The sequence below is a fragment of the Cetorhinus maximus genome, chromosome 12 (assembly GCF_964194155.1).
Source record: "Cetorhinus maximus chromosome 12, sCetMax3.hap1.1, whole genome shotgun sequence".
NCBI classification, from domain to species: Eukaryota; Metazoa; Chordata; class Chondrichthyes; order Lamniformes; family Cetorhinidae; genus Cetorhinus; species Cetorhinus maximus.
The window spans coordinates 72,688,624-72,715,724 of record NC_135890.1 but is presented as its reverse complement, the minus strand read 5'-3'; the positions used below and the strand labels follow the sequence as shown (position 1 = coordinate 72,715,724).

Genomic DNA, 27,101 nt, shown 5'->3' with positions numbered 1-27,101 from the left:
TCTCAAAAAAAAAAATCACCAGAACAGATTATGTGGCTATTTATTTATTTGCTATAAGCTTAGTTTTAGGAAATGAAGCTAGGCAGGTGGAAGGCTATCAGTGGGAGAGCATTTTGGTGGTAGCTATCATAATTAAGGTAGATTTCACATGTTTATGGAAAAGGAGAAAAGATGGACCACAAGTAAAAATTCTGAATTGGAGAAGGCCAATTTTACTGAGCTGAGATGTACTTAACAAGAGTGGACTAGAAACAGCTACTTGAAGGCAAATCAATGTTAGAGCAGTAGGTGAGCATTCATGGAGGCTGAGGGTTCAGAGCACAAAGAAAAAGGGCGGGACTCCCAAATCTAGACTCTCCTGGATGTCAAGGAGCATACAGAGGAGGATAAGGCAAAAAGGAGAAGTTACATAATAGATCGAGAATTCAATACTGCAAAAGCCTGGTGGAATATAGCAAGTGAAGGGGTGAAATTAAAAAGGAAATTAGGAAAGCAAAAAGACATGAAAAATATTGGCAAGGAAAACCCAAAGATGTCTTATGAATATATAAAGAGCAAGAGGATAACGAAGGAAAGAGTAGGGTCCATTAGAGACAAAAAGGTAACTTGTGTGTGGATACTTCGACACAGCTCTTAATGAATACTTGTGTCTGTCTTTACAAAAGGGGAACAATGCAAACATTGTAGTTAAAGAGGTGTGTGTTGAGGAAATATTGGAGGGAATAAACAGAGAGAGAGGAAATATTAAGGGAATTAACATCGTTGAAAGCTGATAAATTGCTAGGCCTGAATGAAATGTATGCCTGGCTGTTAAGAGAAGCAAGAGGGGAAACAACAGAGGCTCTGGCCACCATTTTCTAATCCTCTCTGGCTGTCGGCATAATGCTGTAGCACTGCTAACGTTTTACCTTTGTTTCAAAAAGGAGAAAGAGATAGGCCAATTAAGTGCAGGCCAGGCCTAACAACCATGGGGGTCAAAATGCCACTTTGAAAGGTATTAATTAAGGACAATCAATATGAATTTCAGGGAAGGTCGTGTCTGACTAACTTGAATTAATTTTTTGAGGTAACAAGATCAATGAGGGTAGCATGTTCAATGTAGTCGATACAGGTTTTAGTAAGGCTTTTGACAAGGTCCTGCTTAGCAGACTGGTCAGAAAAGGCCCATGGAATCACAGGGCAAGTGGCAAGCTGAATCCAAAATTGGATTTGTGACAGGAAGCAATGGGTCATGGTCAATGGGCGCTTTTGTGACCAATAGGTTGTTTCAAGTGAGGTTTTGTGGGGTGCAGTACTAGGTCCCTTGCTTTCTGTGTTATACTTCAATGATTCAGACTTAAATTTAGGGGACATGATTAAGAAGTTTGCAGATGATACAAAAACTGGTTATGTGGTTGATAGTGAGGAAGAAAGTTGCAGACTGCAGGAAGATATCAATGAACTGGTCAGGTGAGCAAAAAAGTGGCAAATGGAATTCAATCTGGAGAAGTGAGAAGAAATGCATTTGGGGGAGGGCAAACAACTGATAGTTTTTTTTCGTTCTTTCATAGGGCGTGGGCATCGATGGCTAGGCCAGCATTTCTTGCCCATCCCTAATTGCCCTTGGGAAGGTGATGGCGAACCACCTTCTTGAACTGCTGCAGTCCATGTGGTGTAGGAACTCCCACAGTGCTGTTAGGAAGGGAGTTCCAGGATTTTGACCCAGTGGCAGAATCACACAATTGTTACAAACAGAAGGTGGCCATTCGGCTCATAGTGTCTGTGCTGGCTCTCCGAATAAGCAATTCACCTAGTGCTATCTCCCCACAACTCTGCACATTCTTCCTTTTCAGATAATAATATATATATTGTAAATAGTTGGGGCCCCAGCAGTGATCCCTGTGGCATCCCATTAGTTACAATTTGTTAATGGGAAAATGACCCATTTATGCCAATTATCTGTTTCCTGTTATTTAGCCAATCCGCTATCCATGTAATGTATCACCCTCAGTGCCATGAACTCATGAGAAAGCAAAATACCACAGATGCTCGAAATCTGAAATAAAAACAAAAAATGCTAGGAAAACTCAGAAGGTCCGGCAATACCTGTGGAGAGAGAAGAGTCTGTATGACTTCTTCAGAGCTAAAGAGAAGAAGAAATCTGATGGGTTTCATACCGTTTAAGAAAGGGCGGAGCAGGTGAAGCAAGATAGAAGGTTAAGGCTAGGTGGAAACTGCAGAGATTGACAAAGATATCATGGGCACGAGACAAAGGGAGTGTTAACAGTAGTAGTAAAGACTAAAGAAGGTGCTGATAATAGCATAAAGGTAAGAGCAGAATGTGTTAATAGCAGAACAAGGATCAGCACTCTGAAAGCACTATATAGAAACCAGTGACACGTAGCCCTGTTACTGGGGGTGGGTTGGGAAAAAAGATTTAAAAAACGTGTAAATAAAAAAGAAAATAGGATTAAAAAGGGGGTGAAGATGGAGGAGAGAGTTCATGGTCTGAGGTTGTTGAACTCAAATGTTAAGTCTGGAAGGCTGTAAAGTGCCTAATCAGAAGATGAAGTGCTGTTCCTTCAGTTTGTGTTGGGCTGCACTGGAACATTGCAGCAGGCCAAGGACGGACATGTGGGCATGAGAGCAGGGTGGTGTGTTGAAATGGCAAGCGACAGGAAGGTCTGGGTCATGCTTGCAGACTGAGTGAAGGTGTTCCGCAAAGCGGTAACCCAGTCTGCGTTTAGTCTCCCCAATGTAGAGGAGACCTCATTAGGAGCAGTGAATGCAGTGGACCAAATTGAAGGAGGTGCAAGTGAAGCACTGCTTCACCTAAAAGGAATATTTGGGGCCTTGGACAGTGAGGAGGGAGGTAGTAAAAGGGCAGCTGTTGCATTTTCTGCGATTACATGGGAAGGTGCTGTGGGGATGGAATGAGGAGTTCGGGGTGATGGAGGAGTGGACCATGAAATCTTATCTTGTGCAGTAACCTTTTATGCGGCATCTTATCAAATGCCTTTTGGAAATCCAAATTTAATTACATCTACTGGTTCCCCTTTCATAACCCTGCTTCATTGAAGCCAAGGAGAACTTGAATAAATTTGTCAAATATGATTACCCTTTCACAGAACTATACTGATTTTTGATTTTGTGATTTTCTAAATGTACTGTTATTACTTCCTTAATAACAGATTCCAGCATTTTCCATAATGACAAACACTAGGTTAACAGGCTTATAGTTTTGTGCTTTCAGTCCTCCTCCTGTCTTTAATAGAAGCATTGTATTTGCAGTTTCCCAATACCTCGTACCTTTCCAGAACTGAAGGAATTTTCTAAAATTACAATCAATGCATCCACCGTCTCTGCAGCCACTTCCTTTAAATATGCTAAGATGCAGACAACAAGTCCAGAGAACCTATGACTTGTCAGCCTTTAGTCCCATAAGCTTGTCTGGAACATTTTCTCTGTTGTTAATGATTGTTTTAAGTTCCTCCCTCCCTTTTTGCCCCTGATTTTTTTATTATTGAGATGTTTAAGTGTCTTTACCGGAAAGACAGATTCAAAATCACTGCCATTTCCTGTTTCCCATTAGTAATTCCCAAGTCTCATCTACTATGAGACCAATGAATGTTTTAGTGACTCTCTTTCTTTCTACATACTCATAGAAGCTCCAACACCCTGTTTTATATTTCTTGCTGGTTTACTCTCAATCTATTTTCTCCCTCTTATTTAGAAATTCTTTGCCGGACAGTGAAGGAACAGTGATATAGTTCCAAGTCAGGGTATGGTGTGTGACTCGAAGAGGAACTTGCAGGTGGTGGTGTTCCAATGCATCTGCTGCCCTTATACTTTGATATGGTAAAGGTCGCAGGTTTGGAAAGTGCCGAAGGAGCCTTGGTGAATTGCTGCAGTGGATCTTGTAGATGGTACACACTGCTGCCACCGTCGGTGGTGGAGGGAGTGAATGTTTAAGGTGGTGAATGAGATGCCAATCAAGCAGGCTGCTTTGTCCTGGATGGCATCAAGCTTCTTGAATGTTGTTGGAGCTGCATTTATCCAGGTCAGCGGAGAGTAATCCATCACAGTCCTGACTTGTGCCTTGTAAATGGCTGACAGGCTTTGGGGAGTAAGGTGGTGAGTGAGGTCAGGGGGGTTACTGAGAAATGTAGGGGAACAGAGGGACCTTGGAGTGCACATCCACAGGCCCTTGAAGGTAGCAAGAAAGACAGATAAGGTGGTTAAAAAGGCATGTGGGATATTTTCCTTTATTAGCAGAGGCCTAGAATATAAGAACAGGAAGTTTATGATTGAACTGTACAAAACACTAGTTAGGCCACAGTAGTAGTCACTGCATTACAGGAAGATTGTGACTGTACAGGAGGAGATTTACAAGGGTGTTGTCAGGACTGGAGAATTTTAGCTATGAGCAGGAATTGGATAGGCTGGGGTTGCTTTCTTTGGGACAAAGGAGGCGGAGGGGAGATTTTGGTTCAATGAATAAAATTATGAGGGGCCGAGCTAGAATGGATAGGAGGAACCTATTCCACTTACCAGAGAAGTCAATAACCATGGAGTATAAATTTAAAGTAATTGATAGAAGGGTTAGAGGGGAGTTGATAATATTTTTCACCCAGAGTGGTGGAGGTCTCAAACTCACTCCATGGAAGGGTGGTAGAGGCAGAAACTCCCATCATATTTAAAAAAGTATTTGGATTTGTACTCGAAGTACTGTAGCTTACAAGACTACGGACCAAGAGCTGGAAAGTAGGAGAAGATGTGATAACACTATCAGCTGGCCAGACTGGATGGGCAGAATGGTCTTCTTCTGTGTTATAAATTTCTATGATTCTAAGTGTTCACTTCTGCCCTACACTTTCTATAAAAGGAAAAATAATACAAGATGTGAAGGCCATTGCTGATAGTGGGTGGAGAAAATAATCGCAAGAGATACAGCTTCAAATTAGCCCATATATGCAGTGCAAGGGGAAAACATGACTTGCCCAAGATAGCACCTACATTGTCAGTTCATAATGCCCCAGGTCATTCCAGACATGATGTAGTGCTGTACTTTTTAAACAAATATGTTTTACAATGTCGAGCATAAGAAAATTTCCAGCAGAGAATAAGCTGTATAACTTGTGAAATGTCTTATCTGAAGCCTTGTAAATGATAATTGGCACAGGTCGTCAATTTTCTATGTGCAGTGGTTTGCACTACAAGCTCACCCAAGATCTCAGGGTTCCTGATGACTGAGCCAATCTGCCGCAAGGCCTGTTGTCCTGCCTTCTGCACCTTCACATGAGAGTCAGTCAGTACTTCGGTCAGCTTGGGCACGATGCTTGGCAGACAGGATGACAGCTGCTTGGGAGCACAGTAAGCCATGGCACCAAGCAATTCAACAGAACCTAAAGGTACAGAAACAGGCACTCAGTGCAAGGATGTATGCTGGACACAGATTTGTCTAACTATCAAAGTCATACAGAATCAAACAGGACAAGCAAATTTTTCATCTGATCTTCAGTGCTGTTTTGCATCTTGCATGGAAAACACTTGGGGCAAGATTTTCAGCTCAGTGTGTGGGCGCTTGGCACACGAGCATGAAATAGTGTGCGATATTTTGGTCGGCACACGTGAGAGTTGGCAGCGCGCCCACCGACAATTAAGAGAACTATTAAGCCCCTTAAACAATTAATTAAATTGAATTTTTCACTGCCTATCCAACCTTATGGTTGGCGGGCGGGCGAATAGGCCAGGTGGCCTTTGCATTTTTTGTGAAACTTCATCCACGGGCAGTTCGAGGTTTCGAACAGTGACTAAAAAACAATACAAATTTTTACAATTCATATTCCCTGTTCATGTGACATGTGGGGGCACGAGTCACATGTGGGGACATGTTTTCCTTATTTTTAAAATCTTTATTTCTCATGTTAAAAATCTTCAGCTCCCTGGGGCAGCTATGTGCCTTCGGGGAGCTTTCACTGAGTGCACTTCAGCGCTCGTGCTCCTCCCGCCCTCACCCAGGCAACGCTGAAGTTATCAGTGCGCGTTGCATGCTGGCTAGCCGTTAATTGGCCAGCCAATGTGAAATCGCAGTCGGGGCCTGATCGCGGGCGGTGGACCGTTGTGTGGTCACTCCCGGGCCCGCCCACTGTGCCTGCCTGACCAGGGGACAACCCTCCTCCTGAGAAACCAAGATGTGAACAATCTTAGACCCTGATAAACAGGGTGGGAATTGGGAGGGTATGGTAGCGGCCTAAGTTAGAAACTCTGAGTGCTCCAGAAATTAGCTTATTTTAACTTCCACCAGTCCCAAGCCACAAGATTGCAGGAAACGGCACAGTACATTGGCTGCCCTCCGACACAAGGTGGGATTGGCTGCTGGGGCCATCTCATGATCAGAACTGGGGGAGGCCCAAGAGCTCATATTCTCAAGCTCTTATTCCCTTCTCCAACATCTTCAGCTGGGAGGACAGCTAGGTAGTGAGCTAAAGTTGCAGGTGGATCCCAGTGATGTCACTGGGGCCCAACGTGCACCAGTAGGAAAAAGAGCTCCATCATTTTTGGGTGGGGGTCCTTGTTGTCTGCTCAGTTGAGCAGAGCTGGTAACAGCTCCTGGTGGCTCCAAGGCAGATCATTTTTATGAAAGATTTTAACAGTCCACCGTCCCAGTTTCTGGCAGGCCAGTAGAGTTAAAATGGCCCCTCAGTGTTTTGCCAAATACCTGCTTTAGTTCTCCAAGACTCCTCCTCCAGAGCGACCAGCAGCGATGGCAGTACAAGCTTCACACCATGTGCACTCAGATTACGCATCACTGCCTTCGCAGTGTCATCAGACGCCTGTGGAGAAAACGAGTTGCAGACACGGATATTACTCAGACTAGAGAGTTGTAGAGTGAAGTTATAACATTTTCCCATAGGGAAAACTACTGAGGCTGTTACATCAGTAACTTTTACAGAGTTAATAAGAGTGCCTCAACTTAGGTTTTCATTTTGCACATTTAATGACACAGGCTATACATTAAAAAAAGGGAAAAATTACAGAAAGTCACTTTTATATAGCTTGGATATAAATACAAGATGCACTGACCTCTCGCACATACTGGTTTCCATCACCAAAACACAACAGCAAGTGAGGGAGTACATGTACTACGTACGGTTCGAAGAGTTTCCCCAGCATATTACACAACATCTCAAAAGCAAACAGAGCACCTACCAAGGAATTAATAACAGTAAATAATTCTGCTGACACTTAGAAGGATGCCAATGCCAAGTAAGCAAGTGTAAAACAGGGACAACAGCAGGCAATGGATTGGGTGATGCACGGTTCAGCTAAATGGCTTGCACTTGACTGTTTAGAGTTACCTAGAAATTTGTCCTGGGTATCAAGGAAGTTGTCTGAGGCATCCTTTCAGTGAATTTGACATTTATAAATAGTCGCTTGGCAGTACAGAACTTGGGTATTGCTGAAAAAAAGAGACATGTGGTCGAAGCATTTCATCTTGCACTCATCAGGAATGCCAAATTTCAAAGAGAGCAACAATTTATACTGCATGAAAAAAGGATGCTGATTGGTTGAAGAGTTGCCATGGAGAATGCACCAGGGACATGTCCAGGCATTGCATCTTTTTCCAATGGGGGACATTCTTTATGGCAATGCCTTGACCAATCAGAGTTGACTTGCCAACCAATCTGCACCCTTTTCTTATGCAGTATAAATTGTTACTCCCTTTGACTTTTGGCATTCTTACATTTGTTCCAATGAGCGCAAGACAAAGCTCTGACATCATGTCTCTTTTTTCAGCAATGCTCAACATTTATAATTTCAGCTTAATCTGGAGCACTCAAATTGTTTTGATGCTACTGTTCAGTGGCTAAGATCAAATGCAAGGTAAACCCATTTTGAGACCTAGTGCAGACATTCACAGGGATTTAAGCACTGGAGATGCCCATATTGCCCCATTGTGTCCGTGCCACTGTCAACTGCCCACCACAGCCAGCTACTGTAGTGATACGTTCCTGGAATCATTTAATACTTCTCCAATTCCCTCTTTAACAATGATCAAATCAGCTTCAACAGGCCTTTATGATAATGCATTCCATATTCTAACAGCGCTTTACATGAAGCATATTCTAACCTGTTCCTTTAGGTTTCTAGAGCTCATCTTAAATTTAGGATCCTTGTTACCAATTTACCAGCCAGTGTGACTAATCTTTTGTTACTTGTCCTGAAACTCCTTCACAATTCTGGACATTTCTTTTTAATAACAGATCTCCGCTCAACCATCTCTGCCCCATTCAAAGATGGTCTCTAATCTATGAAGCCATAGTAGTTGATGCAGGACTTCACCAACAAACAAACATAGAAGGCATTGAATATGCTCCAAAACGGTGGAAAATACAAAATATGCAGAGAGCAAATCAAAATTACCCTATATACTGCACAAAAAAACCCCCACAAAATTTGTTGGATTACTTGAAAACCAAACATGCAAATAAAAAATTATTTCCCTGGTCAGCTGACAGTGAAACTGCTGTCGTTGGACCAAACTATTCTGAATAACGCCTCGTATACAACAGGAGCGAGGAGAACTGATGATCAATCACCGTATAGGGCAGTATCCCTGCTGCTTGTGTTGCTGCTTCGATGATTATTTGCACGTGAAAAATAAATGAGGGACCAAATATTTGGAGCTAACCAGCTTGTAAAGGTCTTTAATGTTGTGGGTGGTATTTCTAGCACCTTGTCATCATTCAGTGCAGAGCTCAGCTTTAAATTTAGAAATAAACAGATGCTCATCTCACCTTCCCGCCTCCGGAAGTTCTTCTTGTCCTGAATGGCATCTGTTAGTGTCACCATTATTTCCTGCTGCTTCAGGGAGAGAATGCCTAGCCCTTTCACCAGCCCCGCCAGCCCATATGCTGCACCTTTTCGCTCGGCATATTTATCCGACTCTAACAGTAGTTGCAGCAGTTTCTGAACCATCCCAGTGGCATCATCTTTGATGGCAGGAACCAGTGGAGGTAGACAGCCGGCCACTGACTCCTGAACCTGCAGCACCAAGGACAGTCATTTCAGCCCAGTGACCTACAACCAAACATCCTGGAAATGTACGGCTGCACAAACATTTCCAATTCGCACAGTACGCAATTTTAAAAAAACATCTTTTAAAAAAATGCTTAGAATCATATAAAATGGGTTCAGCCCAAAAAGTGTCAGAAATGCTATAATAGGTTACATAACATCTATGCATTTATTAAACCACCCACGTAAATCTTTAGAGAAAAGAAAGAACTTGCATCTATATAGCATCTTTCATAGTCTTAGGATTACAACCAATTCAGTACTTTTGAAATGTGGCCACTGTTGAAATGTAGAAAACCCAGGGGCCAATTTGCGCACAACAAGCTCCCACAACCAGCTATGTGATATTTGGCAACGTTGGTTGAGTGATAAATATTGACCAAGACACCAGTGGGAACTCCCTTGCTCCTCTTCGAATAGTGCCATGAGATCTTTTACGCCCATCTGAGGGGAAAAACGAGGTCTTGCCGCATCCAAAAGATGACATCTGACAGTGGAGCACTCACTCACTGTTGCACTAGAATGTCAGGCTAGATTATGTGCTGCAGCTTCTGGAGTAGGACTTGAACTCACAACTCTTTGACTCAGAGGCAAGTGTGCTACCACTGAGCCAAGGGAGTATCCCATTATCTGTTTATTTCTGAAAGTCTTTTGGCTCACTGGAATATGTTACCTGTTGAGATGGTGTGGAGAGGGCAGTGATGAGCTTTGCCACAATGGGTTTCACTTTGGGATCGCTCTTATCCAAATGCTTTGCTAGTGAACCCATAAGAATGACCACGCTCTGTCTCACTGCATCATAACTAGCATCATTAGGGGCATTCCGCAGGAACTCTTCAAATACCGGCAGGAGTGAACTGACGTTATCCTACAGGGAAACGGGTGCAACAGAGGTGAAAAGAATGATTGGTGATAAGTCTTGCAAACAACTTGCCTGATTTCTAATATGTTATAACCAAACCCAATAAAGTTAATTGTTAATAACTGGGAAGGTCAGCTCCACATTTTAAGAATGTAGCAAATGAACACACCATTTAGCCTGCCCTTTTAAACAGGTCACACACAACCAGACTCTTCAATATTCTTCACTTATATTTGAAAAGTACTCCTCATATCTTAAAAGCATTTAATGAAAAAGGGTACCAACCAGGAAAGGGAGGGGAGAAGTCAAAGGCATACTCTAAGAAAAGCATATCGGAGGTTTTTGAATGCAGTAACGGAGGGTCCAAGGAGTTGGGCCCTACTGACCAAACCAGTAGGTCTGACGATCAGATGGTTTACGAGTCAGTTTACAATCCACTAGCTAACTTTCATCAATTCTTTCTTCATAAGCCTTACATGCCGAATCTAGCAAGATGTCTCCTGAAATTCCAAGTACCTGAAACCAGTGCACAGTTGATTTCTCAAATATTTGCAAAGCATATGAGAAGTGCCCCATTGCTGCCACCAGAAGGCTGACTACTTATTCCTCACCTGTACCCTGTGCTTTACTTCCAGTAAAACAGTCAAGCATTTTCCTACTGTCACATTGTCTATAACTTACAGAACTCATGTTTCACTTGTTCGGATTACCTGAGGCACACTCTACTCCTTAGGAACAGCCTGAGGACAGAGAAGTTCCTTGAATGAAGGCAGAAAGCCGCATTTATATTTTGTCACAACTTCACATCATCCCAAAATGCTTCACAATTAGTGAAGTGTCATCATCGCTGTAATGTTTGAAAGACAGCAACCAATTTTCACACAGCATGATCCCACAAATAGCCATGTGAAAATGACCAATATTGTTGGCTGAATGATAAATGTTGGTCAGAGCTCCCCTGCTCTTGTTAATGAGGGACAAATGGAGTCTCATTTTAGCATCTCATTTAAAAACGACACCTCTGACAGTGTAGCACTCCTTCAGTACTGCACTGGACTGTCAGCCTAGATTAATGTGCTTAAATCCTTGGGTTGGGATTTGAATCCACATCCTTTTAACTCAGAGACAAGAGTGTTACCATCTGAGCCACACTGACAGCTGTTCCTAATGTTCCTATTCCTGGCGTATGGCTCCATAGGTGCCTACAACACCTCTGTGAAGTACCTGTTCTTGATGCAAGAGTCTAGACAGTAATTTTTCAGGAATTAATTATTCACTGAAGGCTGTACAAAATTAATCCAGTGTGAATCAAGCCGCAAAAGCTAGTTACTTTGGAGAACAGACAGACCTACCTTTCCATGTGTGTTCAGTGCAGATAGAGCTGCATCCAACATGCACTTCCTGACCTCAGGGTGACGGTCATTCAAGGCTTCAGGTACGAAGAATTGGAACAGCAGCTTGATCTGTGATCCATCAAGATACTGGGAAAGTTTGTTCAAAGCCAGAGCGATCCCACACCTTCAAAAGAAGGAGCTTTTCACTATAAACTGCATTAAACTCTTCTCATTTATGCACTCTCCCAAATATTCAATTACAGTCAAAACATCTTAAATAAAATTGCACAGCTTCCTGAATGTAACTGGTGCAGAACTAAGCCACACAGACCGGAGGATCCTAAAGTTTCACTGTTGAGTTAGTTGGTCTTGTAAAAGGGAAAGCAGCTGGAGTGCCGAAAGCGGCCTCAACATTAACTCTGGTTTAGGGAGAAGTGTAACAAGTCAGCCCACTCTCCAACAGGTCCATTGATCCCTGTTGAAAATGTATGTGTAGGGAAATTCGTGAGGATTTGGCTCAGCAGCAATTCCCTCTCCAGTCAAATATCTTATGCATAGTTACTACCTTGGTCACATAAAAATAGTCGTTTAGGTGAGAGGCTGGAGGGAAACTCATGCTGATGTAACAGATCACCTCCAAATCATACACCATCCTGACTTAGGCATGTATTGCCGTTCCTATATGGTCACTGGGTCAAAATCGAGGAACTCCCAGCCTAAAGCAGGCTATTCACCACACCACCTCAAGGGCAATAAAAATGTTTGCCTTCCCAGTGACACCCACATCCCAAGAATCAATTTTAAAAATTGGAGCTCAGATCGAGTTCCTAGGGTAAGGCAGAGGGTTCAAAAAGAGGAGAAAAGACAGGAAGTTGGAGGAAAAAAACAGCACTTCACTTTAGTCAGCTTTCACTATCAAATCCTCAGACACAGTACCTGGCTTCCCACTGGTCAGGCGGAGATTCAGATATTACTCGACCAAGGGCATCCAACACTGGAGGTGGCCTCTGATCAAAATAAAACAATTAGATTTATCAGCAATTATCAGGAACTAAACGCTACACAAGGAAAAGAACAATCATGCAAAAGAAACCAGAAACTTATATGCAATGCAGTCTCCTGTACTCTAAAACTAGAAGCTTATACGCACTGCATTGAAATCTTGACAATAAAGTTTCCACAACCTTAGACGTTTGCACAACAGCAGTGACAAGGCTTAATCTACCTTCAAAACTTTAAATCTTAATTCGTTCTTTTGTCCATCTTCCACTTGCAATCATGTTTCTCTGATACCAAGAGCAATACTTCAACTATCTTCCCGTTTTACTAATTCTAAAAGTTTATGGAAAGAGCATTAGAAATTAGTATAAACCATTTAAACTTGCTCTTTGTGCTACTCCACATCAAACTTGTTTTCTTCTTTGCCTGGATTCTCCCGTCTCTTGACTGGCCACAAATTTTAACTCTTCAATATGCTTCCCACGCCCAATTCCACTTTGTACCAGCATCTCCTTCTGGCTTTGTGTAAACCATCCCTCCTATATAAGTTTCTTTTGCCCGAGAAAGTAAATTCCCTTCTGCATGTTCCATTAAGCTAGCCACACACAAATCAATTGTCTCACTCATTCCTTTCCATACCCAAGGAAAGCAAAGAAGAAAAGCAAAGCAACCTTTGTTTCCAAATTTCCTCAAAAACCCGGAACATTTATCCCCACACTTTTCCAAAGTGAGCTTACATAAAGTTTCTCTTGGTAAATTTCAATCAGCTTGGCCATCACTTCGGCAGCCTGGCTCTGATACTGTGCCACGGCATTAGACAGCGCTGCAGCTCCTGCTTGACGTATTGCATCCTCGTGGTATATCACATCCTTAATCAGCAACGAACAGAGATTTGGCTGCAGCTCCAGCCCCATGGCATCCCATAACCTAAAAAGGAGTAAAGATTACAGAAGAGCAGAGACAGACAGACAGACATACAATGTGGAGAGCTGCAAGATGTCATTAGTTAGAGGTGGAAATAGGAAACCTGGAGCTCCACCCATTTCTCCTCAGCAATTGAATCCTCTTGCAAAGCGTCCACTCCAGCCAGATGAAGATACCACAGGCATCAGGCGCCCTCCAGTACCTCGCCTGTGCCCAATCTTTGGGTGTGAACTCTGACCCAAGTATTGGTTGGACATTCAACCATGGGAAGCATCACAGCCAATCCAATCCTGCCCTCCCCCACTGTCCTCTGACACACGTTTATTAGCACAAGTCACTAAATGGTGATCAGGAGCAGGAATTCCAATTACTTTCCTCTGCAGCCCGGGGATGCTGAGGCCTATTGCTGCATCCTCAGTAAGCTAACCCAGAACAGATCTGCAATCCATTCCAGAAATTCATGGTGTGTATGACTCAGAGGCACATTATTACTGCACACATCATTTTATTCTTTGCATAATATCTACCACAGAAGCAGACAACTGAAGGCATAACAGTATTGAAGTTAAAGATAACCACTATATGTTAATTGTAACATTTCACTTGCAATGAGTTCTCAAGTTATCTGAAGGTTGGATATTAAATTGGTTTATGACATTGACTGGAACTCTCATTCATGTTTCAGCCTAATCAGCTTTTTTATCTTTAACTAGCAAAGATATATCACTTAGCATTTAGTGTAGCAGTATTGGGCTTTGAACATTGACACTCCTTTAAAACCTCCTAAAAAACAAATTGTAAATGTCTCAGTCATTCACAAATAAACTGGTTCCTTACTTTTTAGCCTGCAGTCTTGTCTCCTCATCCACATCAAACTGGGAAACCCACAGCCTGCGCAATAGGTTCAATCCATTCTTCTCATCACTGTCCGGGGTGGGCAACACCATATTCATCTCCAGCAGTCCCTGAAAAACAGCCAGAGACACGAGATAACTTCCATCATTTATACAGATTGCCTCATTCTTCGAGAGAAAATAATTATCCACATCATTGCACGGCAAGTACAGGACCAGAATTCAACCAAGGCTCAGTGGTAGTAACACTCATGCCCCAGTGTGAGAAGGTTGTGAGTTCAGGGTGGGTGGAGATGCTATCTTTCAGATGAGACATTAAACTGAGGTCACACCTGCTCTATTGGGTGGAAGTAAAACACTATGTTTTAAAGTTGAACAGGGAAGTTCTTCTCTATGGCCTGGTCAATATTTATCACGCAACCATAATCAATAAGACAGATCATCTGGTCATTATCAACATTGCTGCTCGTAGGGCTTTGCTGTGAACAGATTGGCTGCCTCTTTTCCTACATCACAAAAATGGTGACAATTTAAAAGTGTTTCACTGGCTGCATTGGGAGGTTCTGAGGCAGTTAAGAGTGCTATATAAATGTAAGTCTTTCTATCCCTGCAGGTAATCTGGTCGATCTCAAAAAAAAATTGTCAGGCAAAAGATACCCAAAGGCTCAACAGTATGCATGGATTGGACGATCCTCCCATATTTTATTTTATGAGGCCTTGTTCTGCACCATGTTCCTCATACTACAGGCACAGAACGTAGCACTCAGTTGTGAATGCACAGTGGATGAAAAATGCCTCAAATCAAAGCAGGTAGGGATGAGAAACAGTGCTGTGTTTAAGATCAGGAAGAATCTCTGCGTGTTGACCTTCAACATCAAAGATTAGGAAAAACAGAACAATACACTAAAGGCCAGTAAGCTAACATTCTTTTTATTCACTTAAGCCCTTGTACAAAAGTTACTAGAATGGTAGAGAGGGCTTTAAACTAAATAGTGGGGGCGTGGAAGGATCGTTTGAGAGGAGATGTAGTAAATCAAAGGGAGGCGAGTTAATAGAGTAGAATAGCAATTTGGGCAATGATAACCAGAATGTGCCAGGAAGAGACAGATCATACAAACTTAAGAGTGCGCCAGCAGATAGGGGCAGAGATTGCAAAAAATGGTAAAAAGGCAGAGTTAAAGGCTCTGTATCCGAATGCATGCAGCATTCGTAACAAAATGGATGAATTGTTAGCACAGACAGAAATAAATATGTATGACCTGATAGCCATTACCATAGCCTTTGTTTCTCACCGGAATAATTCTTTATTAAATAACTCCCTGTCATTGCATCTCTTCTGTCTAACTTTTAACCTAGTTTCCCAGTTCATTTTAGCTAGCTCTGTTTGCATACCCTTATAATTGCCTTTATTCAGGTTTAAAATACTAGTCTTTGACCCACACTTTCTTTCCTTCAAACTGAAGGTGAAATTCTGCCATGTTATGATCGCTGGCACCAAGAGCCTCTTCTACCATGAGGTTCTTGATTAATCCTGTTTCATTGCTCATTACCAGATCCAAAATAGCTTGCTCCCTGGTTGGCTCTAGAACGTACTGCTGTAAGAAATTGTCCCAAAAATATTCTATGAACTAATTTTCCATGATATCTTTGCCAATCTGATTTGCCCGATCTACATGTAGATTAAAGTCACCCTTGATTATTGCAATACCTTTCTTGTATGCGCTATGTTTTTCTTCCTATATACTTTGTCCTGCAGTTAACTACTGTTAGGGGCCCTATAAGCTACTCCCACAAGTAACCTGTTACCTTTCCTATTTCTTAACTCTACCCAAACCGATTCTGCATCTTGCTTTTTTGAGCTAAGGTCATCTCTCTCTACTACACTAATGTCATCTTCAATTAACACTGCTACCCCACTGTCTTTTCCTAATTTCCTGTCTTTTCGTAATGTCAAATGTCCTTCAATATTCAGGTCACCCTGCAGCCGTGTCTCTGTAATGGCTATCAGAATCTCTGCATGTTGATCGTCAACCTCAAAGATCTGAGAAGGGTACATCATCCATGGCTAAATTAAGGAAGTTAAAGGGTAGTACTAAATGGAAAGAAGCACTGTACAAATCTGCAAAGATTGGTGGAAGGTCAGATGATTGGGCAAATTTTAAGAACCAGCAAAGAATGACTTTAAATAAAAGAGGGAGAAAGTGGAATATGAGAAAAACCTACCTCATAGTATGAAAACTGATTGCAAGAGTTTCTACAAGTATTTAAATAGGAAAAGAGTAACTAAAGTTAGCGTTGGTCGTCTGGAGGATTGTTAAGGGGAAAAAAAAAGAAATGACAGAAGTGTTGAACAGGCATTTTGTGTCTGCCTTCACTGGAGAAGACTTAGAAAACTTCCCAAAGATGCTTGAAAGTCAAAAGCTGAAAGGGAGGAAGGAACTTAAAACAATCACATTAACCAGGGAAAAGGTGCTGGGAAAACTATGAAAACTAAAGGCTGACAAATCCCCAGAGCCACATGGCCTGCATGCCATGCCTTAAAAGAAGTGGCTGCAGAGATAGTAGAGGCATCGGTTATAATACTCCAAAATTCCTTGGATTCTGGAAAGATCCCTGGCCAAGACCAATTGGAGTTTAGAAGAAAGAGAGGTGATCTTATTAAAACATGTAACACCTTTATTCAAGAAAGGAGGGAGACAGAAAGCAGGGAACTATAGGCCAGTTAGCTTAACATCTGTCATAGGGAAATTTCTAGAATCCATTATTAAAGAGGTTATAGGAGGATACTTAGCAAATCATAATGGGATCAGGCAGAGTCAACATGGTTTTGCGAAAGGAAAATTGCGTTTGACTAATTTATTGGAGTTATTTGAGGAAGTAACAAGCAAGGTAGATAAAGGGGAACCTGTAGATGTAGTGTACTTGGATTTCCAAAAGGCATTTGACAAGGCAACAGCACATGGTAACATACTAGCATGGATAAAGGATTAGCTAGCTAACAGGAAGCAGAGAATAGGGATAAATGGGTCTATTTTGGGTTGGCAAGCTGTAACTAGTGGAGTGCCACAGGGATCAGTGCTGGAGCCTCAACTATTAACAACCTATATTAATGACTTGGATGAAGAGACCAAATATATGGTGGTTAATTTGCCGATGACACCAAGATAGGTTGGAAAGTGAGTTGTCAAGAGAAGGCAGAGAGTCTACAAAGAGATAGAGATAAGCTAAGTGAGTAGGCAAAAATTTGGCAGATGAAGTAATGTGGGAAAATGGTGAACTTGATCACTTTGGCAGGAAGAATAGAAAAGCAGCCTAGTATTTAAATGGCGATCGCTTCCACAACTCAGTGGTACAGAGGGATCTGGGTGCCCTGGCACATGAATCACAAGAAGTTAGTATGCAGGTACAAGTGATTAGGAATGTTAATTGCGAGGGGAATGGAATATAAAAGTAGGGAAGTTTCACTGCAACTGTACAGGGCCTTGGTGAGACCACATTGGGAGTGTCATGTACAATTTTGGTCACCTTATTTGAAAAAGGATATTATTGCGTCAGGAGCAAATCAGTGAAGGTTCACTTGACTCATTCCTGGGGCGAAGGGCTTATCCAATGAAGAAAGGTTGAACAGGTTGGACCAAGACCCATTGGGGTTTAAAAGAAAGAGAGATGAAACATGTAAGATTCTGAGGAGATTTGATAGGGTAGATATTAGGAGGCTGTTTCCTCTTGTGGGGAGACCAGAATTAGAGGACACAGTAAGAAAAAGAGGCCTCCCTTTTAAAATGGAGATGAGGAGAATTTTTTTCTCTGTGGGTTGTAAGTATGCAGAATTTTCTTCCCCAGGAAGCAGTGGAGGCTGGGTCATTGAATTTATTCAAGGCTGAGTTATGCAGATTTTTGATTGACAAGGGAGTCAAGGTTTTTGGGGAACAAACAGGAAGGTGGATTTGAGATGATAACCAGGTCAGCCATGATCTTATTGAATAGCAGAGCAGGATCGAAGGGCCAAATAGCCAACCCCTGCTCCTAAGTTCTATGTTCCTATAACTCAGGCCTTTTGTCCATCCTCCTCTCCAACTGCTCCACGATTGGTGGTTGTGCCTTCAGCTACCTTGGTCCAATCACTGGAATTCTTTCCCTTAAGTTCTCTGCCTTTCTACGTGGCTCACAAGCTTTTGGTCACAATCCTAAAATTGCCTCCTTTGGCTGAGGTAGACCCTTTAAAAGGAAATACCTTTGTGAAAACCTTCAGGATATTTTCTACCTCAAAGGCCTTCTAAATATGCATTACATAAAGTTGTTGACGCAGAAAATGGTGAACTAGCAAGAGCCGCAATTGGGATCTAGACCTAGCTAAATAGTCAGATTAAAACAATATCCTTCAGTAAAGCAAGGATATAAGCTCTCAGTTGCTGCCTTTTCAAGGGCTTTGGGATTAACCTTGAACATATTGGCATACAATGAAGGTGATGCACAAGTAGAGTGTACGTCAGAAAATGAAGACCATACCTACTGCAAGTATTCCAATATTTATCCTGACTCATTTATACTTCACAAATATAGACTTGTACCAAAATAGTACAATAGAAAACATTGCTAAGCCCTCTTGGAGCACAGCAGTGCCAAAGTGCTTGTTCTGTGTTGTGAAGCCAGCAGTGTTACTCACTGCACACTGCTCCAGACCACACCACCTTGTTGATGGTAAACTAAAACAACTTACATTTAAGCACCTTTAATATAGGAAAACATCCGAAGGTGCTTTACAGGGATGCAATCAAACAAAAATTGACATTGAGATATTTGGAGGGGTTGTCAAAAGCTTGGGTCAAACACAGCTGGGTTGTAAAGAAGGATCTACACATTGCAATAGTGCCTTCACTTTAAAAGCACTGTAAAGCCCTTTAGGGTGTTCTGAGGTTTTACTGCTTTGAAACAATAAGAGGGAAACAAAGAGGTTTAGGGTGGGAATTCCAGATTGTAGGGCCTGGACATCCACCTGGGTGTGGGTAGAGGATGAATATGCAAGAAGCTGGAGTACAGTAGAGTTCTTGGAAGGCTATAGAGCTGGAGGTAGGGAGAGGTGAGGCCATGATTGGTAAGCGAATACAAGGATGAGAATTTTAAACTTGATGCACCGGGAAACCAGGAACTAATGTAACAAGCCAACTCTTCACCTGTATTTCCCTGTTTAGTTGATGCAAATTATTTATGGAAGCTTCTTTACCCTTAGAGCAGCATCACGCACTGCAGAACATGGCGACAGCAAAGCCTGTAACAGGACATCAACCTCTTCCTGTTCAGCGTATGCACATCCTTCCTCACCACTGCTGCTGGCACACAAAGACGTCAGTGTATTTGATGCCAGTACCTAGAAAACAGATCTAATTTAAATATTTCACACATAACCAAGGATCTAAATATTTTCTTTCAATCTACCTGCTGCTTCACTGCAGCTAGGCATCTCTACGATTAGCAATCATAAACGATGCCTAAAATTTTTCAAAACTAGTATCCATTCATACTGTTCCCTTAGCTTAGTGGTAGCACTTTCATTCAGAGTTAGATGGTCATGGTCTCAAACTTGACTCCAGTGGGACCTGAACACAATCTAGGCTGACACTTCGGGGTAATACTAAGTGCTGCACTGTCACAAATGCTGTCTTTTACCTGAGTTAAGCTGAGATCCCATCTAGCCACTCAGCTGGATGTAAAATGTCCCAAGAAACTATTCAAAGAACAGCAGGGTGTCTGTCCCCCTTGGTCTGGCCAATGTTCATCCCTCAACCACCATCACTGAATTAGATTATCTGATCATTTATTTTACCACATTTTGGAGGAACTTGAGGGTAAATTGGCTCCTGTGTTTTCTATATTACAATTGTGACTACTGGACATGTATTTAGAGAGGGCTAATCTGCAGGGTTTTCTGAAAAAAGCTGGGGTGGGACTAAACTGGACAACTCTTTCAAAGAGATGGCACATTCTCAATGGGCTGAATGGCATTTTTCTGTGATGTAGGATTCTATGACTACACTTCAGAAGTATTTCAATGGTTGCAAAGCACTTTGGAACAATGCAAAGACCATGAGAGCACTATATAAATGCAACTTAGTTCTTCTTTCCCCAACTCTAATCTCCAACTTGGATAATAATCACAAGCGTCACAGCTGTCTGTTGTGTACTGCCTTACAAGTAACAACTTCCCTAACATGGGTAGAGAAGAAACAGAAGCCCAAGAAGGTTTGCCTGTCAACTGCCCACAACAACCACCTAGGTGGAAAAGGATGTATGCGAGATAGATTGTGTGACGAAATCAGTGGACATGGGTCAGAAGTGGATGTAGATAGATCTATTAGCACTCTGCACTGATGCTGTGCGCTAGCACTGGCTAAGATCCAGGACAATTTGACCAGAATGAAGATTCACCACAGGCCCTGATCAAAAAACTTAACCTGCAAGATCAAAGTGACTCTTGCTGAGAGCAGTGCGAGGCAGCAAAAATTTCCAGTAAAAAAAAAACTTGCTGAAATAAACTACAAGTGGGCCAAAAAAACCCTCCATCAACAATACAAATAAAATGCACAGCATCACCAAATAAAAAGCAGAACATTTTTATCCTATGTCCCACAGGAGGAGGAAAGTACAGATTTTACCTGGAGTCGTGGTGAGCCTGTGGCAATGACTCTGGTCAGCAGCAATAGCATCTCCATCCGCGGCAGCAGCTCAGGGCCATTCTATCAAAACAACCCAGTTTCAAATAAACACGAAGGATTCAGCATTCCCAACTACTGGCACTACTGCCGGTCAGCCCAACTTCATGCTTGACATCTGACAAGCCCCCACAACTGAGATTGGAGTCCAGGGTTTGTCAATAAACCCCATTATACAACCTGCTCTCCAAGCCTAGTAAGTCTCATAATAAAACACTGTCATCCTAGTAGCAAATCTGTATCTCATTGAAAATCTATCAGGGTCCACTGACACTTTCCCAAGACCCAAAAGAGAAGTCCCAGATGCATTCACTATATGTGGATTCCAATCTTGACTTCAGAATGGCATTACAAGGTCAGGTCAATTCCAGCTAAGGGGCCAGATTGCATCCTTCCAGTGATTTAAAGACAGGAACACAAGGGTTGTAGAGCGGTATGGAATCAGAAACTTTACATCTTTTGGATGTGACATTAAACCAAGGCCCTATCAGCCCTCTCTGGTATATGTAAAAGATTCCACAGCACTATTTGGATGAAGAGCAGGGGCATTCTTCCCAGTGTCCTGGCCAATATTTATTATTCCTCAACCAACACCATGTGTAGTCATTATCTCACTGCTGTTTGTGAGAGATTGCTTTGTAGCTTGGTTACTTCATTTCCTACATTACAACATCAGCTACACTTCAAAATTACTTTCACTGGCCGTAAAGTGCTTGGCATGTCCTGACGTTGTGAAAGGCACTTTATCGATTCAAGTTCTTTATTGCACAAACAGCATCAACAGGATATACCATGGCCAGTTCAAGATACTATAACTGTGCATAGTGCACCCCAAAGACTCTGCACCTTGCTAGGTGTGGTGGGGTGGTGACGGTGGTACTGTGGCCACAAGAGCGCCATGCTTAGAAGCAGTCAGAAATGCTAGAGCCACAAGACAGGCCTTGAAATTCCTGCACACTGAACCTCTGACCATAGTGTCTGCCCATAGGGGAGTGAGCCTCTCCTGGAATTTGCAGACTAATTCAAATTTAACTCCCGGCTGCAAGAGATGTGCTGCTCCACTGTGGTAAACTAGCACCACAAACAGATGGGTGAAGTATTTGTGGTGCTTGACGTCACTCAGAGCCAGAGATACACCATACAGTTTGGGGCACTTTCCCGGTTGAAGGACGGAATAGGGAGAAAAAAAATATGGGGCATTTCTAGGCATACTGAAGCAATCTAAACTAGTCCAGGAGATCACTCTCTTCCTGAATTCCCTGTCATTTGTAAGAGGTGATCTCCACCCCAACCAGAAACAGGTTCAGTTCTCAGCTGAAGAAACTCAGCAAGTTGGTATCTGCCACATGTAGCCTGTTCCAGAGGTTCACTATCCTCTGGGAAAAAAACACCTTCTGACATCTAATCTAGGCCTGGCCTTACACAACTTAAAATTGTAACCCCCTTGTCCTACTGAATTGGAACAAACTGCAACACTATTTGTTTCATCACCTTGTCAAACAACTTGAATTTCCAAAGTGTGCAGAGACATACCAACAACCCTGAATATGCCAATATGTTCTCCTCTTGAATGCCAGGATAACACTGGACAAAATATAGGAATGCATTTTCTTTTTATAAGTTAAATGTTAATGTTATAAATTAAAAAAAACCACAAATATTACCTCATCAATCAATTGGGAGCTGTCAGTTGCTGATCTCAGCTGAGCATGCTCATTGATCACCTGAAGTGCCTGAATCAACATACCCTCCTTTTCTTCACTGTCACTTATGGTATTCATCAAGACCATCTTCAAGAGTGGGAAGCAATAAGCAAAGGCTGGAGCTATCAGGGGTTTCACACCTGCAAGAGACAAGACAATTTGGCAAAACTCACTGAAGTACTTAAAAGCCAAGCCATCCAAAAGCCCAAATCCAAACCATAAACATAATGGAATTATTTCAAACAATCAGCAAATCAAACATAAGCACAACAAAGTATTGTGACAGCAACTCAGCAGAAATTGGAATCAAATCAACACAGGAAACATAATAAAACGCTTAAAGAGAAATCAAAACTTTGTAAAATAGAGCAAAAAACTTCACATTCTACACTTTTGCAAGTAGAAAATTTAAAGATTACATCATGGAATTTTGCAACTGGGATTTTTAAACAAAGATTTGAGCTCCTTCAAAACCTGAGCTCATCATATTTATTGAGTGATTACCACAAGGGATATGACAAGATGATGGAATTTCACTTCATTTGAATGACATACCAGCCTCAACTTTGCCAGCACGGTTGGTCACAGTACATGAACGCAGTAGACACACAGCACGGGTGGTAGCTGTTAAAAGTTCCTCTTGACACCAAGCTTCATCCAAATTGCAGGCAGGTTTCAACAGTCGAAGAGTCACATGACCAATCAGGGATCCTATATCATAAACAGAATGCAAGGTTACCTTTTCATTGAATTGCATCATCACTCCACAGACCCATCAGTAGGGGTTCCGCTCCGCGAGTGGCCCCACCAGCAGGGGGCCCGCTCCTCGAGTGGCCCCACCAGCAGGGGGCCCGCTCCGCGAGTGGCCCCACCAGCAGGGGGCCCGCTCCGCGAGTGGCCCCACCAGCAGGGGGCCCGCTCCGTGAGTGGCCCCATCAGCAGGGGGCCCGCTCCTCGAGTGGCCCCACCAGCAGGGGGCCCGCTCCTTGAGTGGCCCCACCAGCATGGGGCCCGCTCCTTGAGTGGCCCCACCAGCAGGGAGCCTGCTCCGTGAGTGGCCCCACCAGCAGGGGGCCCGCTCTGCAAGTAGCCCCATCAGCAGGGGGCCCGCTACGCGAGTAGCCCCACCAGCAGGGGCCCGTTCCGTGAGTGGCCCCACCAGCAGGGGGCCCGTTCCGTGAGTGGCCCCACCAGCAGGGGGCCCGTTCCGTGAGTGGCCCCATCAGCAGGGGGCCCGCACCGCGAGTGGCCCCACCAGCAGGGGGCCCGCTCCGCGAGTGGCCCCACCAGCAGGGGGCTCATGCATATGTTAACTGGACTATTATAGAGTCATATAAAGAAAATAATTGTTCTATATTGTTAAGAGCTAGAGGGAAAGCACTATATTGTCCACTTCTGGGATACCAGTTTGGGATACAGTGCCTCAGGAAATGCCCATATTTTCACAAAAAAAAAGCACATCACTCAATTGGTCACCTGCAAAGAAATGAATGTAAAAGGAGTACAACACATTGTCTTTCAAGAGGTGGTACAATGCTTAACTGCCCTGACTTTATTCACTTAACAGGCACAGTTATGATTGGAAAAGATAGAAAAGAGTTTTATGCATTTAGCAATGCTTCAAAAATTGAACAGTCTGTTACAGATACTCCATTCTCTTGCTGCAGAATTTGATTGGACTTGAGGTGGTTCAGAATTCAAGAGACACCAACTTCAATGTACAGTAACAAAAGTAAAGAGTCACCATCAGTAGCCGAGAGTTTGTAAACATGTTGTTGACTCTTACCCAGGTTTTTTAGATCTACTGGCAAAACACATGCACCCAATGCCAAGAATGTATCCTTAAGTCTGGGAGCTACAAGTGGTGATTGGAAGAGTGGTAGGAACGAGCGAATCAAGGTAGGAATTTGCTGTGACAAACCAGGCGGGTTCCTTTTGATGACGGCATTTAGCACATTCAGAGCGGATTGCAAATCTTCGTCTAACTGTGGAAACACAACAGATTGGAACAGTGATTCTCCAATAAAAAGCTCATTTAAATCATTCCAAAATGAGGCAAATAGTGACTAACAGAAGAATATATTACTCGGTACCAGGTGTCCAGTGGACTTCCAGAGTTGAAGTGCAAGACAGAAGTCAGGTATTCAATGCCCAGCAAGAGAAAACTCATTCTCTTTTCACACTGAATGACATATGCTCTCCTCAACCTGAATTCTTCAATGGCTGTGAAGTCAATAGGATTATAAACACCAGGGCAGACACCTACTGGTGGATAGTAAGCAGCAGTGAGCTGGCACACTGAATTTTCACCTGCAGGTTTGAATCCAACCCACACAGATGGTTCAGGCATCCTGCCGATTTGAAATGTAAGGGCCCTGTTTGAAATGATCTGTGTGGGCCCACAGGATAAAAAGTCTTCAGAATTCACAATCACTCTCTTTAGGTAAAGCCCATTTGAGAAGGTTTTTTTTTTTTACACAGGAAATTAATAAAATCTTCAGCAATTGTTAATAGTCATTTGCATTCAGCAGTGTTTAGAAGGTTTTGGCAGGTATTGAGAATATTCTCACCTGGGCTACAAAACCACAGTTCTGAAGCAGGCAATATACTGAACGGGTTAGGGCTGTGACTAGTTAATTTTCCTTTGCTTTATTTGGTCCCTAGTCTAGGGCACATAGGATTGTCATTGGTTTTATCATATGATCTAGAGCGTTTACACTTGTCCTGAATAGAATAACTGTTCATATTTTCTAAGATAAAAGCAAAAAACTGCGGATGCTGGAAGTCCAAAACAAAAATAAAAATAAAAATACCTGGAAAAACTTAGCAGGTCTGGCAGTATCTGCGGAGAGGAACACAGTTAACGCTTCGAGTCCGCAGACTCGAAGCATTAACTGTGTTCCTCTCCGGAGATGCTGCCAGACCTGCTGAGTTCATATTTTCTGATGGCTCAATGCCAATACTGACACCATCAGTACCTGGGAAACTTGATAGAAGGAACACAGAAACCTAAACAGGCCAAAAACAGAAAAACTTTTGATATATTGACTGATTAATCCAACCTTCTGGCTTGAGGAGGATGCAAACTTTGTCCCAAGCATTTGGCAACAAAAACTAAGTATGGAATAAAAAGAAATTGGAGCAAGACTCGAGGTTTTATAAAAATCAGGGGTCCTGTAGCACTCCGGCTACCTGTAATACATGATAACAACAGTGTGGTAGTCATTATGAAGAGGTCTACATGAATGAAGATTTGTTATCCCTCAGCTTTTGAGGAAATCAAAAATCATCCAAAATTAAACATTTTAACAAGAGTCTGCAAATGAAGACTTTGGTCTGCTCTGTACCTGTCGCAACCGCTTCCTGATCACAGACTCTTTTTCCAGTTGACACTGCATTATCTCCTTCTGCTTGTTGCTCAGCTGCACCTCGTCCTTCAGACCTTTCTTCTTCTTTATCTCCTATCACAAATTGTTTTGTTTTAAAACAATGTTAAAATTCACTGTAATGTACCAGTAACAACTTCATTGCAAATCCAAATCCAAATTAGTCTATGTTTAGCAAGCAGCTTTTTAAAGCCACAAAAAATTGTCATGATAAACGAATGCTAATTTCACACTTCCCACATCTTCACAAAGTGTTGGATATTTTGCCTGTTTGATTTCAGCAAAGCATCTCAGTGCAAATCATAATACAGAAAAAAAAAACACTTTATAGGGTCGTAAGGATTTGAGAATTTTTACTAGGCCCTGACATTTTTTTAAAAGCTCTACCTTGGGATATGGGTGGCTCTGGCAAGGCCAGCATTTGTTGCCCAAGTCTAATTGCCCTTGAACTGAGTGGTTTGCAAGGCCTTTTCAGGCAGTTAAGAGTCAACCACATTGCCTGGACTCACATGTGGGCCAGACTAGGTAAGGAGGCAGATTTCCTTCCCTAGAGGACAAGAGTGAACCAGATGGGTTTTTTCAACAATCGCCCTTACTATGACCAGCTTTTAATTCCAGATTTATTAATCAAATTTAAATTCCACCAGCTGCTGTGGTGGGATTTGAACCCAGGTCCCCACAACATTAGATTGGACCTCTGGGTTACTAGTCCAGTGACTTCACCACTACGTCACTATCTCTCGCCCATCTTCCCAGCGAGGAATACAAATTCACATTGCAGGCAGGGTGAGTTTCAAAGTTGTTAGGCTGGTGGCAGGAAAGCAAAGTAGTTTATAGGATGTAAAAAAAAACAACAGACTAAGAGGGACAATGAAGTAAATTGCTAATTACCTCCTTAAGTTCCATGTCAATGATTTGTTCCTTAAAAGAATAAGCTTTGTTCTCCCGTTTCAGATTGGCTTTCTTTGTAGTTTCCTGTTGAGTACTAGCACAGAATAGAATGAACCCTAAAAACTTACGAATATACCAATTGTCAGGAAGGAAAAGAGCACCTGGTTATTCAAGCCTGTCCCAGAACACAATGGCTGCAGCATTGTGCCTAGACACTCCCTCCACTCTGCAACCACATTATCACGTGGGAGAGTTAGGAAACCAGAGGGAGGGGAGAAAAATAGTAATTTCGCGGGGCCATGCCAGTTTGAGAAATTCATCAGCTGCCTACCACAAGTTAGGCTGCCTTTCATTAAGAACAAAGTTCTACCATCATCC

At 42.5% G+C, this 27,101-nt stretch overlaps 1 protein-coding gene across 1 annotated transcript in view; it reads right to left on the bottom strand.

Annotated features, from left to right (window-relative positions):
* Positions 1-27,101, bottom strand: part of gcn1 (GCN1 activator of EIF2AK4) — a 118,552-nt gene that overhangs the window by 38,163 nt on the left and 53,288 nt on the right. The window contains exons 22-37 of the mRNA XM_078553866.1: positions 26,724-26,817; positions 25,794-25,907; positions 24,233-24,431; positions 23,002-23,157; positions 22,408-22,586; positions 20,687-20,767; positions 19,258-19,401; positions 14,017-14,144; positions 12,993-13,182; positions 12,193-12,263; positions 11,275-11,440; positions 9,734-9,928; positions 8,781-9,027; positions 7,066-7,187; positions 6,701-6,815; positions 5,205-5,384 (exon numbers count right to left, since the gene is read on the bottom strand). Coding sequence (XP_078409992.1) covers positions 5,205-5,384; positions 6,701-6,815; positions 7,066-7,187; positions 8,781-9,027; positions 9,734-9,928; positions 11,275-11,440; positions 12,193-12,263; positions 12,993-13,182; positions 14,017-14,144; positions 19,258-19,401; positions 20,687-20,767; positions 22,408-22,586; positions 23,002-23,157; positions 24,233-24,431; positions 25,794-25,907; positions 26,724-26,817 — 2,381 coding nt within the window. The remainder of the gene's footprint in view (positions 1-5,204; positions 5,385-6,700; positions 6,816-7,065; positions 7,188-8,780; positions 9,028-9,733; positions 9,929-11,274; positions 11,441-12,192; positions 12,264-12,992; positions 13,183-14,016; positions 14,145-19,257; positions 19,402-20,686; positions 20,768-22,407; positions 22,587-23,001; positions 23,158-24,232; positions 24,432-25,793; positions 25,908-26,723; positions 26,818-27,101) is intronic.